The 19,192-nt window shown below is 38.4% G+C and overlaps 1 protein-coding gene across 4 annotated transcripts in view; it reads left to right on the top strand.

Moving 5' to 3' along the window:
- The window catches only part of WAPL (WAPL cohesin release factor), a 141,503-nt gene extending 131,947 nt beyond the window's left edge, over positions 1-9,556 (top strand). For all 4 annotated transcript variants that reach the window (XM_051617165.1, XM_051617166.1, XM_051617164.1 and 1 more), the window contains 8 exons: positions 62-138; positions 1,481-1,656; positions 1,929-2,044; positions 2,661-2,822; positions 4,100-4,307; positions 5,491-5,579; positions 6,652-6,747; positions 7,112-9,556. In XM_051617165.1, the coding sequence (XP_051473125.1) occupies positions 62-138; positions 1,481-1,656; positions 1,929-2,044; positions 2,661-2,822; positions 4,100-4,307; positions 5,491-5,579; positions 6,652-6,747; positions 7,112-7,177 (990 nt within the window). In that variant the 3' untranslated portion in view covers positions 7,178-9,556. The remainder of the gene's footprint in view (positions 1-61; positions 139-1,480; positions 1,657-1,928; positions 2,045-2,660; positions 2,823-4,099; positions 4,308-5,490; positions 5,580-6,651; positions 6,748-7,111) is intronic.
- The last annotated feature ends 9,636 nt before the right edge of the window (positions 9,557-19,192 follow it).

Here is a 19,192-nt window from a genome sequence, read left to right on the forward strand (position 1 = left end):
AATGCTTCTCTTTTCAAGGAAAAAATTCCTATTCCTAGTATTGTTTTTCCCCTCTTCTTAGGTAACTGTGCATAATCCAGAAAATCAGAGCTATCTGATCGCATACAAAGACTCACAACTCATCGTCTCCTCAGCTAAGTAAGTTGTAACAAAAAGAAACTCTGCAGAGCACTGCTCATGATAGTGGGAAAAAGATTTGTTACACCAGAAATTCTATGGGGGGGGGGAGAAGAAAACCCTTACTTTCCACTCTATTAAGTGATGGTGAAGTTACTTTAGATGAGGGTGTGGGTAACAACATGAGCATTACTGATATGCAGTGCTGTTGTTCTGTAGAAGCTGCAAACTGTGGATTCAGCTCCTTCTGTGCTGAGTTAATAGAACACAGAAGAGAGAAGTTGGGAAGCTGTATCTATTTACTGTGTTTTCATTATGCTTAAATGTTTACTGAAATGGAGCATAACAGAATTGACAGTGTAACTAAGAATTAGAACACTGAAATTCTGTTCTTAGCTGTTCTCCCTGGCAAAGATGCTTGTACAAATGCCTCTAACCCATTTATCAATCTGGGTGAGGTCTCAGTTGACTGGCAGAGATTGCATCCCTCTTGTACTGCTCTTCATAAGAGAATAAATTAAGCTGAAAATTTGACTCTGCAGACCTCACTGGAAACATCATGGTTGTAGGTTAGGTATTTTGAGTATTTCTTTAAATAAAAAAACCATAAAAAAAAACCCCAAACAACAAATCCAGAAAACCCAGAACCCCAGCCCCTACTGTTTACTGTGCTACTTAGGCCAATATGTATTTTTGAAATTTTTTGTTTTGTTTATTATTGAAATCAGTGTTGTTGGTTTAACATCAAACTAAGGAGCAACCTGGTCTAGTGGGAGGTGTCCCTGCCCACACAGGGGGGTTGGAACCAGATGGTCTTTAAGGTCCTTTCCAACCCAAACCATTCTGTGATTATTATCTTGCAGTAGAACCATGCCTGTGGTCCAGTCGTGTTATTGGATCAAGATTTTACTGCTGGAAAATCATGTGTCATTTATTTGTTTCTTACAGAATGGAAATAGCTCTGAGGACAGAACAAGAGAACATTTGGATAACACTGTCAGAATAATTTTGTGCCCTGATGATCAGAGGATGTGGGAGGCTGGGTTTGTAGGGAGAGGAGATATCTTTTGTAAGACCATGTGATGAAGTTGGAAAGAAAAATTAACTTTTGCTTTTGAAAACCTAAGCTGATAAAGCTCTAAGTCACAATTCTTTCCTTGTTTTTTTGTGTTCACATTTTCAGTTAAACTCAAAATATTTTACAGGTGATAATTTTATTGTCTCTCCCTACAGACCTGGTATCTGGGCAGCAGAAAAATTCTGCATAAGTTGTATATTTGAGGTTTTTTTCCTGGTGAAGCAACTATATAGGTGGCATGTCTTGTCTGTTGAGGTAATTTTGTTTTGCATCTACTCCCTGCAGAGCACTGCAGCATTGTGAAGAGCTAATCCAGCGATATAACCGTGCTGAAGACAGTATCTGCTTACCAGACAATAAGCCTCTGCCTCACCAGAATGTAACTAACCATGTGGGTAAAGCGGTGGAGGACTGTATGAGGGCCATCATTGGTGTCCTGCTCAACCTAACAAATGATAATGGTAAAGCAAACAAAAATGTGTGTGTTCTGTGTTAGAAGCATCAAATAACACATGTTTTTTCATGTACAGTGCAGTAAAGCAGTTGGGTATGGCAGATGCTTGCCTTTGTCTTTACAATTGGATGAGTAATTGCAAGTATTAAGTGTTGCGATGCCTGCTTTGGTTAAGAGAGTCCCCTTTGTCTTCAGGGCCAGAAGGTTTTTATCAATCTACTTATGATGGTGGAAATTATTATGTTCAAAATCAAGCCTCTGAACTCTTTTTGTTTACAGAATGGGGTAGTACAAAAACAGGTGAACAAGATGGTCTGATAGGCACAGCTATGAATTGTGTGCTTCAGGTTCCAAAGTTCCTACCTCAAGAACAGAGATTTGATATTCGGGTGCTGGTAAGCTCTTGTATTTGTTTCATTAACATGAGGTTATTTGTCCCGTTCTTGTGCATTTAACTGCTCTGATTCCAAAATAAGGAGCAGCCTCTACAGTTTTCATCGGCCATATGTATACTTAGTGAGGTGCTTAAAGAAGGTTCTGTAAGGATCTGGTGGGTTTGAGCTCCAACCATTTTGCCTGTGTTTGGGAAAAGTTTCAGATACAGGCTTTCTCAAATATAGTTCAGTTTATGTAATATGGGCCTGTATGGCTTAAATAGCAACAGTGAAATTGTGTATGTGAAGGGCCTTTTAAAAATACAAGCTGAAGGTTGGACTCCTGAATCCCTAATCTGTAAATGAAATCTCATCTTTAAAAACGTTTTTGTGTTCAGAACTGGAAAAATGGAGATTCCTGCATACAAGTTCCAGTATACAGGGATCTCAGTTTCACCTCATATTTCTTTAAATCCTGATCCTTCTGTCTGTCAAACTGTTTCATAAAGGTGTGTTAGTAAATTATGTATTCTCAGAAGGACAAGGACTAAAGATGACATTTGTCTGGATAGATGCTACTTGCTAAATTATCCTTTCTTAATGTGTGTAATCTTCTTTGACTCTTGAATTCTTGCAGGGATTGGGTCTATTGATCAATCTAGTAGAATACAGTGCTCGGAATAGGCACTGCCTTGTCAATATGGAAACATCCTGTTCTTTTGACTCATTCTGTACGGGAGAAGGAGATGATAGCCTAAAGATAACGGGACAGATTGATGCTGTTCAGGCTTTAGTGCAGGTAAGTGTGTTTTTTCCTGTAATAGTTACCATTTCTTATTATTGGACTGTCAGAAGGGAAGGGAGAGTTCAGAAAAGAAGATTTGTCAGAATTGTTTTTCTGTTTAGTATTTTGAGTAATGCTGCATAGTGGGGGAAGATGGGTGCTACTCACAACTTGAACTTTTTCAGTACTGTCCATTACAAGATCAGCTTTCCTGGTAAAAGACAGTGATATGATTATTACAGACATCCAAAGGCTGCTGTCATGCTCCATAAAGCTCTCTTGTTCCTATATAGTTTATTTCTAGTTTTCTTCCTCCTAAATGTCTTTCTTTTTGTTTTAAACCAGCTGTAAAAATTGAAAGCTACTCTTGTATTACATACTTTGCTTCCATAGATTTTTTTTTAACTACTATATTTATGTGAGTTTGTGACTTTAAAAATAAATGTGCTTTATAAGAGCTCTAAAGTAAGGATGTAGTCAATGTGGATATGAAACAGCGTTCTTAGATGTTGTATTGGCTGTACAATGATACAATTGGCTAAGAAAAGAAATCCAACAATAATTTGGGTAAATGGGTTTAACTGTACAAACGAAAAGAATTACAATTTTTTTAAACTACAGCCTTTTTATTTCAATTGAGATAACTTAATGAGCATTTTTAGCAGCTCTTCTGTTTAACTATGTGACATAACTGTCCAGCAGCAGGCAAAGAGAAAAATCAACAATAAAAAGAATAGTATGAAATGTCTTAACATACAGCTGTGCAAAGTAGTGTTTAAAACTGGTAGTTGTATGGCTTGGGAAACGATTCACAAAATAGAAGTGCACAAAATGAGGTTGCTGGTTCAGTCACATACTTGATAAGTCGTTATAATTACTCTTTCAATTTTTAGCCCTTTACATATCAAAGAAAAGCAAAGAGAGCAAAGAGGGGATTAGCTGCCATGAAAAGGAAGTGCAGAGTGGTATAGAGAACAAAGACAGGAAAGTATGGCAACTTCTAGTCTTCATGCTGAGTCTCAAAAGACAAGGATTAATCAAGTACAGTGCCCAGGAGGAGCCTGCTGACTGGTTCAGTCCTGGGGAGGGAGGCCTGTTCTGTGGATCCCAGCGCTAGTGTTGGGGGAAATTATATTTCCCTTGGAAGAAGATAAGGCTGTTCTCAGGAAAAGTACTGAAGACTAGCTGTACTAAGGGGTGAATTCTGAAGGGGAAATAAACTTTCAAATACCAATTTGATGTGTTTAGGTCTCAGTTTGTCATAGAATTTCTCCTGAAATTTTCCCCATTAGCTGTTCCTTGAGCGTGAGCGAGCGGCACAGCTGGCTGAGAGCCAGACAGATGAGTTGATTAAAGAAGCTCCTACTGCTCAGCACGATAAGAGTGGAGAATGGCAAGAGACAAGTGGAGAGATCCAGTGGGTCTCCACAGAAAAGTCAGATGGTACTGAAGAGAAAAATAAGAAGGAGGAAGATGACGAGGAACTTGATCTTAATAAAGGTACGTTGTCTAGTTGTGATGAGCTCAGAAATGGCAGGGAGCTCTGCAGCTGCATACATCCCCACCTTGTCCTCTGCTTTCTGTCTACATGTAGTCAGTCTCCTAGGCTGAGATTTCTTCAGCATATCCCCCAGGTTAAACTGTTACAGATCATAAGTAGGAGCAGTTCAGAACTGAAGCATGAGCAGTGGAAGAAGTTATGCTTCTTACTGTCTTAATAGTACTTCCCTTTTTGAAAAACAAAACAAGCTTTTTAAGGACATTCTGTTCAATAAATATTTTGGAATTTTGTTTAAGAATATTTGGAATATTTTTGGAAACAGTTCTTCAAAGTTACCTGCCTTAATTTTGTTTTCCAGGTTATCATGACCCAGTATTGTTTTGTGCTACTTTTAAGGATTTTTTTCTTTCCCCTCCCTATTTGCACATGTGCTTCTTCTGTCCCCCATCTTCTTTATGCCTAATTTATTCTCACTCCATCAGGAACCTGTGTAATTGCCTTGATGTGCTGCATCTTTGGTAGTTTTTTCCAGTAATTTCAGTGTCTCTGAGCTGAGTTAGGTAGTTTGTCTCTGGAAAATAGATCAGAAACATCAGTCTTTCTCATCTAATCTTCTAATAGGTGTAGTGTATTACTTCTGATAGTGTTTTAATCTTTTAACAGTAGGTACGGTATTTTACATTCTCCAAACCTGCTTTATATCCTTCCTCCTTTTTGTAGCTCCATCAGCTGGTGTCTGCAGCTAGTTGTGGTTTGCACAAAATTGCTGGGTCATTAGCAAAAAATGCTGTATCTGTTATCTTTAATACAATACACTTCTTTTGGTGGAAGCCTTGCTGGCTTCTAGTATCATATATAAGTATCATCATCAGAAATGTTTAGGTTTGTGTTTTAGTGTGTTTAGCATACAGTTTGCAGATGAAAATGGCCATTACTAAAATACTATACAATGTAATGAACTGAAAGCAAATAAGCATCATTTCTCTGGTCAATAATTTGCTGCTGAGTTAGTAAGTACAATGTTTGTCTCATTCCTGCCTCTGAAGTCTCAGTCCAAAAGCTCATTTTGTTTGAGGAGAAAAAAAATAAATCTGATAAGTGGTAATGAAAGATGGTATTTAAGGCAGCAAAAGATACCAGCTGCTTAGAGAATACAATACACTTGGTTGTCTCTCTTTACAGCTCTTCAGCATGCTGGGAAGCACATGGAAGACTGCATTGTGGCCTCCTACACAGCATTGCTTCTAGGCTGTCTCTGCCAAGAGAGTCCAGTAAGGGAATATGTCAATAACTTTCTCTTAAGTCCAATACTATTTTTAGTGAAGTAATAATTTGCAGTGTTGAAATGGGTTTCTTAAATTAGGGTTCGGTATGAGCTAGTACCTTGATGAAGCTATATTGATGTGTATAGTCCTGTGGAAGGTTGCCAGAGGTATTCCATCCAAAACACATTTTCTGAACATCCGTATGTTTTTTGAAAACTCTTATGCTTCTCTCCCCTTTGCTTTTAGTGTTGGCCCACAAATGAGCTTACTTTGGAAAGGCAAAGGACAATTGGTTTGCTGGTTCTAAAATTACAAAAGCTTGCTTTATTTTTTGGTTGTTGCAGTAAGGAAGTTAACATCAGACTTCAATTTTTTTTGAGTTTGCTCTATTTTTTCCTCCATTGAAATTACATGAAACTGTATGTCTCTTGTTAGTTGAAGATGTTTGCCACAGATTACACAAATACATAATAGAAAGCTGAAGTTAAAACTTAAAATGTTGATTTCTTAACAGCTGAGAACTTGATAAACTCTCCTGTCAAATATATGTTCAAATAAAAATGAGGTTCAGACCTGCCTTCAGGCTTGTCTAAATGTACCATGATGGCAGAAATGGTCCTTAATGTGCTGTTCTGTACCTTTTAACTGATTGGCTTCTATACAATGCCAGTATTTGGAGTGACACTGACAGTAACCTGAATAATTTTCAGCCCTTAACAGTTATAAAGGGAGATTCTCTCCATGTCAGGAGCGTGTAGTCTGGTGAGGTTTTCAAGTTCTTGATGGTCTAGTAGGTCCTGGGGAGATCTGATGGTGGTAATGATCTTTAATGAAAAACAGTAACAAACAAAACATAAACCAACAACAGCAAAAAAAGATTTTAGCTATTGTTGTTTCCTAGAAACATCCTAAACATCTGAGTATTGCCAAAGAGAGACTTAAATCATAGAGATGACAGCAAAAGCTGTTCTAATAATGCTATGAATATACTTGTCTTAGTGCATGTCATATGCAGAGTAACATTGTTCTATGTCAGAAAAATATTTTTCAAATTAAAATAGATTGTTTTATTTCTTAGATCAATGTGACTACTGTGAGGGAGTACTTACCTGAAGGAGACTTCTCAATAATGACTGAAATGCTAAAAAAATTTCTCAGTTTTATGAATCTTACTGTAAGTAACATATATATACACTTTAAATTTATGTATATAGATACTTTTGTAATTGTGTTTTCAGTTAATATTTTGTGTATCTTCCATGTGTCTTTAAAAGAGCATGGTATGATTTTCTGTTTTTAAATACTGAAGACCCATTTGTCTGTCATTGTTTTGGTAGTAAATGGAATGAAACTACTTTAATACCATTTGATTGTGACTGGTCAGGAAAATACTTTTGAATCCTGTGCCAGAACGTAATTGCTTTTACTGATACATAATTCTAAATACTGAACTTCTGCAATGAGCCTAGCTCTCAGATACTGTGAGGAGGTATTACAGATGCTTGTTTGTTACTTGTGCTTTCTGTTACATTTTGCAGTGTGCTGTTGGAACAACAGGCCAGAAATCTATCTCTAGGGTGATTGAATACTTGGAACACTGCTAGATACTTAACTTCCGCTGCAGGCACTCTAATGCTGGAGCTACCCTTAGACAAAAGAAGTCATGAAAGAAGTCCTTGAAGGATCTACCAAGAGCATTCATCTGTGTCATTCGTGTTCGGATTTTTAAGGCTACCTGGTCTCTTAACCATGCATTCAGCATTTTCTAAAAGACAGTTACTACATCAATCTGCAACTATCAAAAATGAGGGGAAAAAGGTTCTGAGGAAAATAAATAAAGAATCCATGCTGTTTATGATGCAGTGCAGTATTTAAATATTTTTGGCAGGGTTTACCCTCCCTATCTTTTTTTCTTGCTTTGTTCGTGACAAGTTTCAAGGGGAAAAACTTGCTGCTGATAGTGCAACTGCTGTTTACTGTTGAGCCACTGTTTCATGCCAGCCAGGTGCAAAGGCAGCTTAGCTACTGAGGTATCCAACAAATGTTCTAATAAAGAAGTTCTGGACAGCAGCACCGCTCCTATTTGAGTTTAATTTGCTCTTGCTTTTTTATTACTAGATTATTCCAAAATCATGAAATATAAATTTTTAAATACTTTTGTGATTTTAACTACTGTCTATATTTAAAATTTGTTGGAATCCAAAGAGGTGAGGATTGGATAGTTTATTTTTTATACTGTTTTGATTGAAATTAGGTTGTTGAACTATTTCTCAGTTCTAAAACTGTCATGGCCCATGTACTGTAAACCAATAGACCATAACACTTTGTAGTTCCAAGAAGCATGCAAACCCATAAACATACAAAGCCATTTGAGGGTATGTTATCCACAAAAGACATAGTAACTGTAAAATGTTGTGCCCTGTTTAAAAAAAGCTAAAGGGAAAAAAATATATTAAAAAAAAAAGATACTAAATCCCAGGGTAGTTTACACTTCTAATAAGCAAAAATATTGAAATGCTGTTTTAATTTGTCTCAAGGAAACACTCAAGATGTATTTTGTAATGCTCAGTACAAAGAATTTGGATGTTTTAGGGGGAAGAATTTTACAGAAGCTAAAACACCAACAGGGATTAATGTTTCCAGCTGACATAATCTTTCTATTTCATTCTTCTGTAGTATGACAAAGTTTAAATGCATACAATACAAAGCCTTAAATTGCTGATATAGCTAAGATTTTGTTCAGTCTGAGGTCTAGTTCACAGCAAAGCATTGTGTTTGAAGACTTAAGTGAAACAAAGAATCCCAGAAAATACATTACTTTTTTAAACAATTTTTTTCTTGCACTCATTATTCAGACCAACAGAATTGGTAATTATTTTTATTAAGCTGGTCTTGAATATTTGCAGACTGTTCTGAGATCTGCTTCATCGACATTTTAAAATACCTGTACAGGTAGTTACATCATGTTATTCCATTGAATTTGTAAAACTTGAAGCCATAAAAATATTAGTTCTATGTATATTGAGGGGGAAATAACAGGAAATCTAACCTGCTTTTAGATCTTGTGTTATCTCCATGTATAAACTTAAGAACTCGTGCTTTTGTATCAGTGCCAGCTGTAAATTTTTTACATACAGTGGCTGCCTTCTATGTCTTCCTATTTTTGATAATGCAGATTGTTGGGAATTCTGTAAGGAAGTAACTGATTAGCGGCAAAAATCTTATGTTGGTCATACTTTTTTTCGTGTTCTCTCATCACCTTCTAAAATTTAGTGTATCAGTGTAACTTAGAAAAGTTTTTGAGGTTGTATTCCCCTTTGTCAAACCCTTGGTATCGAGAGAGAGAGAACCTGTATATAAATGATCTACAACAGGAGGAAATTATTTAATATCTTGTCCATCTAGATTTCTGATTTTAGAGATTTTCGCTTGTAATGGTATTTCAAATTTATCATCTAGTTTTCTGTGGAGAGATGGCAAGAGAAAATACAGATGTGATGGTGGGGGAAAGCAGGGACAACTACCTTTCTTTGTTACACTGGTAATTGTTTGGGAATTTATTTACCTCAGTGTTTAACAGTTTTTTGAAAATGTAACTTAATTGTCAAGCACTGACAAATGCAGATTTATTTTTTTTTGAGGGTGGGGGGAGAAATCACCCTGTGAACTGCAGTGCATTTTTGTGTGTTAGACCCTCAAATAACTCTGCATTAAAGGGTACTTGAGGCCAACTTGCAAATTAAAGTTTTAAAGTAACTTTTTTTCCATTGTAAATATTTGTGTAAATACTCTCAATTGGAAATTAGAACAGTAGAGTACTTTTCTGAATCCAATCCTATTTTTATTTTATACAGTATTTCTCAGCTGTGATCTTTGGAGCAAAAGCCAACGGCAGGAAAACTAGTTTGTACCAGTTTCATGAAGTATGTCTTTGGGTTTTTGTAAATAATTTTAACTCAAATAAAATTGCTACTTTCAATACATATCTTGTCTTTTAACATGTCATAAAACACTCCTCTGAGTGACAGCAGAAGAAGGCAGTGTCAGGTAAATTGTTAAAAAATAAGAAAAAAGAAATAGAGGATCATCCTGAAGGTAGTGACCCTTTTTTTCAATGGTGTGTTGGGACAGCAAAATTTGGTGCCTGGACCTGAGGCTGTGATTGGTCAAACTGAGGCTTGAAATTTTCTGGAGATGATGTGCTCAACCTCTTCATGCATTGTGGACTTCTCCAAGTAAGTTGCTACTAATTATTCAGCTGAAGGGGTGTGTAACAATCCTGATGAGCTACAGGAGAAATGAGGCAGTTCTTGTTACTTTTTCACATCATGGGGGATGCTAATGGCTTCTTTCTTCAGTAAAAAATTATAAAATTGCCATTTCTCTTTTTCTCTGTTAATATGGATGATGCTTTAATTTCGGGATGTTTTTTTCCCCATGTAGTTTTTTGTAGTTGATACAACAAGGCACAGGTACAACATGCAGTAGCTCATGAGCTGTAAAGCAAGTTGAATGTGATGTGTCACCTCTGTAGTGTAACTTTGCTGTAAAGGGATGTTACTGGCATTTGACATCTAGAGCAGTATGATACTAGCATGTGGCACTGTAGGAGGCACATACAGTTGTATGTAAGCAAATGGTTTTTAATCATAACATCTGGTGAAAGTTGGTAGCTCTGTAATGGAGGCGTTAGGAGGTGTGGATGCTTTGAGAAGGATATCTGGATTTTCAAATTAACAATTGTGAAGCTTCTATAGAAGATTTGGGATTCAGTCTTTCACATAGGCTATTTCACTTTCAAGACTGTTTTGAAATGCATGGTTGGCATGACAACAAAGGGATTGGCACGGGCTGCACAACACTGATTTTTCAGAAGCTTAATGTAAAAGCAGGTAGTGGTGCTGTTGATTTTGCAAATGGCTTAATGGAGTTGTTTTTGTGCTGTCAGCAGATTGAGTCTCTCTGAGCAGAAGATTGGAGAGGGATCACAAAGGTATACAAGCTTCCTTCTTACCCCTGAGCCCAGCATCCATGCCAGGCGTGCAGCTGGAATGCTGTGGTTCTGCTAAGGTGCTGAATCATCCCTGTGTGGCTGCTGCTGGCTGGACAAGAAGGTGCTGGGGATTCTTTTATACCCATTTTAGAGTGTTACTTTTTTTTTACTTTTTTTGTGTAACAAGCATTCTAACAGGAATTCTTGTTTTTTAGGCATGCTTTCAGGCCCTAAGTACCTCACTGAATTGATAAAGATATTGTTAGTGTCACACGCATTAGCGAGTATTCTGTCTTCTCTCATTTTTCTTCTCTGAACATCACTAATTCCCCCTTAGAGTAAGCAGAAGGCAGAGTGTACTTCATTAGCTAGGTCTATTACCAAGCAAGCCCATGTGGCTTTTCCAGTACAGCTTTCTTTCATTACTGTGATAAGTTCCTTGTGTAAATGGCAAGGAAAACAGAATTGTGTATTTTAAGTTCAAAAGATAGAGGACTTAAGTAGCTGCTGTTCTTCTGCATCTAGCCCTTCCTTATAGGATGGCTCATTAATTAGGTTTTTGAAGATAATGAGATTGGAATTTGCCCTGAATCCCACCAGCCAAGTGTTTTGAAAACCAGGCCAATGTAATTCTTGATGCCGCTTCTCTGCGTAATGTGTTAATTCGTCCTTGCGTAAAGGACACTCCAGGATTATTTTAGCTGTGTGGAACAGAAGCCATTCATACATAATGGGTTTTTTTACCTGCCCTAGAAGTCCCCTCTCTAAGGAACTGTAATTTATTAAGACATTTGCAGCATTAGTAGTTGCAGATAGTCTTACTGTAAATAAAAGTGAAACCATTATAAATAATGCAACTGCTTGAAGCCCTTACTGAAAGGTAGATTGACTTACTAGTGTCACAAGGATCTTTGTTCTGGCTGTGAAAATGGAACTTAATTTGCAGCTATAGGTTAAGGCTCAGGTTGCCAGGATTGGTGTGATACATCTGTGTGTGACAGCAGGCACTCTGGTGACACAGGGAATGTCAGGAGCCCTGGAAAAAGCAGTCCTCTTTGGGAGAAAAGGGACCTGTGCTAGAGACTGCCTTAAATTTGAAAGGAGGACATGTTCCTATCTTTCCTACCTATCTCCTGCTTTCCAAACTATCTCTTAAGTCTCCAAACCCCCAACTTTTGGTACTGCATGTTGAACTTACTTCATCAGCTCAGAGGAGTTAAGGCCAAAGAATTTATTGAGATGCATAGATATCTAGATTACTAGAGTAGTTTAGACAGGAGTACCTGTTTCCTTTTTATGACCACTGTTAAGACTAAAAATTCTTGTCTGTCTTAGCTGATCCAAATTTATTTAGAGGAGGGTTCATTTTTTGATAAATATGAATAGTAGGATAAACTTTAGCAGGGCAGAATTGGATTATATGGAGAAGAGTGCTAGCTTTGGAGTAAAGGAAAAAATAACAGGAATGTTACTTAGACTGTTAAGTGTGGGAATTCATTAAATTTCCTGTACTACAACAGAACATTTAGTTGTCTCTGCATTCAATTTTTTTAAAAGTAGGGAAGAGAGTGTTTTCCAGCTGTAAAGCTGACCCTGTGATTGTGTCCTAGAAAAACAGTTCAGTGTTGGTTAAGTGAGTAAGCAATAATAATAGTTTGTGTGTGTTGCTATTTTCCCATAACTTTCTATCTGTTACTTCCCCCTCTTGAGAGGATTAAGTGTATTCTCACCACTGAAAGGAATGAAGACAGTGAAAAGAGTGTTCTACAAGGAGAAAGATTTGAGTCAAAGGTGCACCAAAGAGTTTGTTTAATTGCAGAAATTAATAAGTATTTCTGTTAAAGACCCAAACTAGTTTTTTTCAACAGGTTTCTAACTCAGGTTGTTTTCTCCTTCAAGTTTACTGATATTTAGTCAATAGAAACCAAAACTTGAGGTTTTTTTATGGATGTGGTGTTGGCCTCTTATCCCAAACGTGCGGCTTTTGAAAGCTTTTCTGGGGCAAAAAGATACAAAATATGTAGCCTCTGTTGTTGTCTGTTCTGCTGTTTATAGTCTCTGTGTGAATGGAATTTAGGAACAAACCATAAAGAGAGCTTTCAGTAAGATAATTCTGTGTCACGGCTTTACTCTGAAGCATGAATTTTAAGTTCAAAAGGTTGATAATTTAGGTTACTGAGGCTCAAAAAGTAGTTCAGTAATGTGTTATATAAGCTACTGTGTAACATCTGGTGTCATTCTGATGGCTCATTTTGAATTTTTGTCTTCATTCAACAAGGAATTTTAATATAAAGTTAGCATTCATCCCAATTAAAACACTATCTTGTTTGTCTAAGTTCAAGTGCTATAATGAAATTATATTTTAGCAGGAGAAACAGAGCATTTAAATTAAACAGTAGTGATTCAAAAAATGTTGACTCCTTTGCCCTCCTTTTAAAATCTGGCAATAAATTTTTAATAAGAAAAAAATAATTTTCATAATAGAAAAATCTGATTTGAATTTGTGTGCTGAGTACATTTGTGCATATCATACATCCATTTTTTTAATGGAGCTTCATATTGCAAAACAGCATTTTTAGTTGTGATACTTTAGATTACAATGAGATTCTTGCTGAGGAATTTGCAAGAAGAAATTTGTAGCTATTTTACCCTAACTAATCATAAAATTCCCCCCTTATTTGGTGCAGGTTTTAGTGGTTCTTCAAGTATCATTTCAAATGTGAGACAAAACCGAGTACCATATAGGACTTCCAGTGTTGTTTATATATTCCTGTAGAACATCAATTAAAATTGCTGGTACAAACCAGTGCTCTGGAATGATTTGCTAGTCTATTATAGATCCAGTCTAAGACTGTAAAGAAATGAAAAAAAACTATGTTGAGAGAATTAAATCAATATTTTGATGTTCCTCAGAATAAGACAGAAATACATGGCTATCCTCATGTTGTCATACAGTGTTAAGAGGTTTATGCAAATATGAAATACACTGCAACTTTAATTTTATTTGACACTTGTGATTAGCATTCAGAAGTTTTCAGAAGAACTAGTTTGTGCTGTTTGATTAAGATACTTAATATAGCTTCAGCTCTTTCAAATCTTATGAAGTACACTAAGAATGTGCTTTGGTTTTTCAACTTTTCTTGCTGGGACCAAGTGAAGTGGGTCTTCAACCACAGCTGTTTGCACAATCCTGCCCTTCTCTTGAGGATTTCCACTGGACACAGTTCTCAAAATGCTGAATTCAAAGCCTGACTCTGTTAATCATAGACTGCCCTACATTATGCTGATGTTTTTTAATAAAGTTCTGTCTATGTATGATTTTCTGGCAGACACCTCCAGCCAAGAGGGTTCATCTAGTTCTCAGCAGGACCAGAAGTCCTCTTAAGTCAACATGAGGTAAAACCTAGAGGAAGTTGGCTTGGGGAGGCCCACGTGGCCAAGCCTGTGCACTTCAAATCAACTGAGCAGGGGTGTGACACCAAGTGTATCTAAGGAAGTTGGCACATTTATAGGGATTTGGCTGAGGTCATTAGAAGTGGGCATCTCTTGCACTTGCCCAGGAGTTCAAGCTGTTCACAAAGGAAAAGTCTTAAGATCAAGTGGAGGTGCAGGTACCCCCTGGGGCTGTTTCTGCTGAACACCATGTTTTGCTGATACTGGAACTGCGCTGTGTGCTTCCTGGGCGTGAATTCAAAACCCACTTGGTTGCTGAGACACTGCTGTCGTCATTGCAGCAAGATGGGATGAGCACATGGCACCATTGGAATGTACTTTCTCTCTTGGGTTTATAAAAAAAATCATTGCACTAAGATGTTGGAAATTGATACGACCAAAAGACCCAAAGGTGTTCTCTGAACCCAGATTTCATTAACTACACGTGTGAGATTCTACTTTTACTTTGTGAGTATGTGGCTTGACTTCCCAAACAGGACATGTGATCTTAGAGAGGTGGAGATCATCTTCCCTTCAAACAGGACTTTAGGCCTGTGTTATACAAGGATATCTAGAAGAGCATGATTGTTCTGCAGAGCCCAAGTCATTGTCTTAATTGATGAGGTTTCCTCAACACCAGTAAACTTCAGATTATTTCAGGAGCATGTGGAATTGTTGATGTCCTGGAGATGAAGAATTCTAGAGATTCAGACATTTCTGAAAGAAAATACTTGTTAGTTTGTTGGTGCTGAAACTTGTCATCCATTTGTGACCAGTGGTGGAGACAGAATACTCTTAGTTAACACACTTTCCCTGGAGATGAAACCAGACACACAGAGGTCTGACAGTGTGAAGAAGACTCATTGTGCAAGTTATGACATAACAGAAGCTAGATCAACACCTGGGCCTTGCATGTGGCTGCACGGTGCTTCCTGTGTTGAGGTGTCAGGTGTTTCTTTTAAGAACAAGTTGTCACTGAGGGCTTTGAGGGGCTCAAAATGGGCTAGCTATTAGCACGTGGGTACCTTTCACTTCCCAAATGAGCTTTTAGTACTGCATGCCATCTAGGATTTGGTTGCTATATCCCAGGATATTGCTAACCTACAAACAGTTGCTATGAAGATTGCATACACTACTGCACCATAAGCAACTTGGATGCAACACTGAGAACTTACCAAGATACAGCTAAGGTGAGTTTTCTGCTTAAAGCTTGGTAATACACAGTGTAACATCTGCAAATGTGATGGCAGGCTCCAGAACCACAGTGGCTCTGGGCTGCCAGGTGCTTTTCGTGGAAGCTGCTTTGTGCTCTTCTATAGAATGCTATTGAAAACTGTTGTACACAGCTAGGAAATCTCTTTCCATCATCCCCTTTACCTCTTCCCCCACCTCTTTTCCGTATCACCACCAAAATAAGATTTTTCAAGAGAAAGATCCTTGTTTGCCAAAAATACCTGAGAGTTGTTCTTCAGCACCAGGAAGAAATTTTTACTCTTTTTGTTCTATATACACTGATACTCTTAAAATGGCTGCTGTTTCAGGATGCTGAAGTTTGCTTCTGTCAGTCTAAGGTGTCCTGGCTGTTTCATGGACACTTGATTTATGGCCCAGCTTTCCAGTGCCAGTTTCACAGAAATACTAAGCAGACATGAAGTCAGAAACTCTCAATTTTTACACTCCAGAAAGGACCCGCACTGATTGGTATGCAGGGTACCATGCAGTAGTAGTAGAAAACAGGAGATAGTTTGCTCAGAAGTGAACTTGCATTCATGACATCCAGTTATAAGAATAGATATTTACTAGAGTGTAATTGTTTGAGATGTTGTGAAAGACGTGAAGCCCATAATCTCTTGCTCTCAATGTTTCACAATAACCAGTATCATAAGTAAGCATCAAACTGCAAAAAACCAAGGAAGTTTACAGGTCTTTTGCTTTTTTTACTCTCATAAGGAGAGAACCAGGGGACCCAGGAACACTCACATCCTGGCTTTGAATACAGCATGCCAAAACAAGCTCCTCAAGATGCTGAGTTCAAGAGCAACAGGCATTCCTTTAGCAGGTTTCATGCTGACTCCTTCATCTCTGTGGGAATACAGTAACTGTTGGAGGCATGTTGTGACTTTGCTTCCTCCCATCTCTCTGGCAGCTGCTAATAGCCTCGAGGAGTTCTCTTGCTGAGTTTCTGTGGCTCTCTGGAGCACTTCAGGAGTTTCTGAAGTATGTCTGAAGTCCTGTCTCTGTGATGCTTTGCCCCATGGCAGTGGGGGAGATTTGAGATCTGCCCTGCTGTGCATATATGAGCAAAGGAGGTAAATATGTGTGCACTTGACTTCAGAATCCCTCATTTCTGCAAGGATCTGGAACCTTACATGGGGGATGCAGTACAGGGGGAGCAGAAGAGTTCATTGCTACTTGGAAGCTATCATACTGGTCTATGCTGTCCTAGTCACACTGGCTGGGAACTCCTTATCTTGCTGCACAACAGGTACTGCACTCAGGTCAGACTGCAGAAGTGTTCGAAGGAGATCTCAACATACTGATTGATGATAATATGGGATTCAGATGGGAATATGAGGTTTTATGAAAGGCAAGTGAAAATAAGGTGTTAAGTTGTATCTTGCATAGGGTTAAATGGATTATGAAATGTGAGAAAAGCTGCCGCACCTGCTGGAGTTCACAGATGACTTTATGAAAGAGATAGTGCATGAATGGAGATGTCTTTAGCTTCCTTGCAGCACTTCTACTTAAACACAGGATATAGTTACGAAACACCACCCCCAGTGTTCTGGCAGACATGCAGTGCTCTTGTCTCTTACTGTTTGTCACTACTTGTAAAGGATTTGAAAACAGAGCATGTTGAAAAATAGACTTCTTGGAAACTTGGTCGAGGGACAAGTGTCAAGGTGGTGCCAGTGTCAAATAGAAACTGTATAGGAATGAACAGAGCTGATTCTCAATGACTAGCAGGCCCAGGTGGTGTAGACCAAGGGTCCTAAAGCAGCTCAGCAAATGGCTGTGGTTTGTAACATGTCACTTACAGTTTGAACTAGAGGAAAGACTGTGACCACAAGCTTTCTAAAGAGCTTCAGAAATAATCCTGCTAACCACAGGCTAACAAGTTTAACTTAATTCCAAAATGAATTGCTAGAAGTTAGACACTGTAATAAAGCAGAAGAAGCTGATGAGGTACTTGGCTAAATGTTGGGGGAACCAGCTGCTGCGATACCAAGAGAAACTGTAAGAAAGTATTGCTCTCAGAACTCCCAAGGAGCTCAGAAGCAAGCAGACAGGTGTGACACAGTCAATATAAAACCATGTAAGTGTTGGTTAAAAGGAACTTGCGAGATCATGTAGCCTAGACTTTTGCTCAAAGTGAGATGGGTGACCAAGCTAGTTCACTGGGCTTTGTCTAACCCAGTCTTGAAAACCTCTTAGGATGGAGGTTTCAGTCTCTCTAAGTAATCCACACCAGTGCTGTACTACTACTCTCCTAGTGGAAAAAAAAGGTGTACTTTAAAAAAAAAAAAAATTAAAAATCTTAACATTCTCTAAGGCCTCCTAAAGACCCTAAGATACAGAGAGGGAAGTCCTTTATTGGACTGATGACTTTCAATCCAAGGGCTTAAAAGAACAGCTGAGCATAAATAGCAATCCCATCCCTTCAGGAAAGGAGGACACTGCTGAGTTTCCAAGGGACACGGGCAGAGTGCTGCACTGCTGCATGAGTTCATGTTTGACTTGACAACGGGAGGGTGGTGGGTAGGAAGGGTGAGGGACTGCAGGGTTTTGGTTATCCATGATGGGCAAATGCAAAGTTGAATTCAGGGAGCTTGCAGAGACTTTAATGAATGACAGCATCATAAAAAGCCCAATGAAATGCATATGAGGAAAAAAATACCTACTTCAAGTTAGACTACAAATTAACTGTTGCCACCAGAAGAAAAAAAAAAAAAGACTATTCCATTTCAGCAGAGGGCAGAAAGACAGTTGTAATGTTGGGCCATTATTTGGCAACAAACAAAAGAAGAAATAGAGAGCCATCTTCATCTCACAGGATGCATCCATGATGTTGCCTTGTTTTGTATGTGGCATGGATTTATGAGGTAGCAAGATCAAGACAGATTCAAAAATCAGCCTCTTCCTTTCTTCTGCTTTATATCCTGAATAATCAGCAGTATGGAATAGCGAGAAGAGGTTAAACAGCCTAGAATTCTTCAGATTGAAGAAGAAGCGAGTGGAGGTATATGACTGGGAACAAAAAAACCCCAAATATGATGTGGAAAATGTAAACAGGAAATGATTGTTTCTCCCAGAGCTCCTTCATTCTCAAGAGGGAGCCCAGTGCAATTACCAGGTAACAGAATTTAAAATAAGCGAAAGGAAGTAGATCTTAAAACATTATAGAATTAAACCGTGAAACTTGCTGCCTCACAACACTGGGATCTATTCCCTTTAAACATTCTGCTATTAAGCACTAGCCTTTGCATACCAGGCAGCTAAAATTCACAGCAACGCATGAGGGACTAGTGGCAGGTCTCTGGTATCTTTCAAATTTTGCAGCATGCCCTGCACTCCTTACTGGGCTGCTAGTTTCTTGCAGTGCATCTGCTCTCTGGTGTGTGCATGCAACAGGAGCAGCTTTACTTGGAACCTAATTCCTCAGTTACCTGGCAGTGCTGCAGACACCACCGTGCTTCAGGATTAGCTGAGCTTAAAGAGTTGTGTCCCTGTCTGACAATCCTGGAGTGGCAGCCTGGCCAGACCTTGGCTCCCTATGGGGCAGGGAGAGGGTTCCCACCCCCACCACTAAAGCACTCTCCTTCCTATGAAGGGATTTCTTTGCATCTGCTTGGATGGTACCATGAAATCTGTTCTTGTTTCTACTATACCTTTGGTATGTATTTTCCAGAGCTCACCATATACTCATTATTTCCTTTCTATCTCTCTTCTAGCTCTAATTTCCCTTCACCTCCCTGCTTTTTCCCAGTCTCCACATGCCTACCAACCTCCACATAAATAATTTGTGTTCTTTTCAAAAATAGTTTGGGCCCACTTTGAATAATCTCCTACACTCAGATGCGTTTCCAAAAATCCTAAACAAATATCACAGACAGACATGCCATGGCAGCAGATTTTGCTCACTCTTTGACCCTGGGTGTAGAGTTCCAGCTTCTGATGGCTGGAGATGACTTCA

Source organism: Apus apus, chromosome 4 (assembly GCF_020740795.1).
Source record: "Apus apus isolate bApuApu2 chromosome 4, bApuApu2.pri.cur, whole genome shotgun sequence".
Lineage (NCBI taxonomy): Eukaryota > Metazoa > Chordata > Aves > Apodiformes > Apodidae > Apus > Apus apus.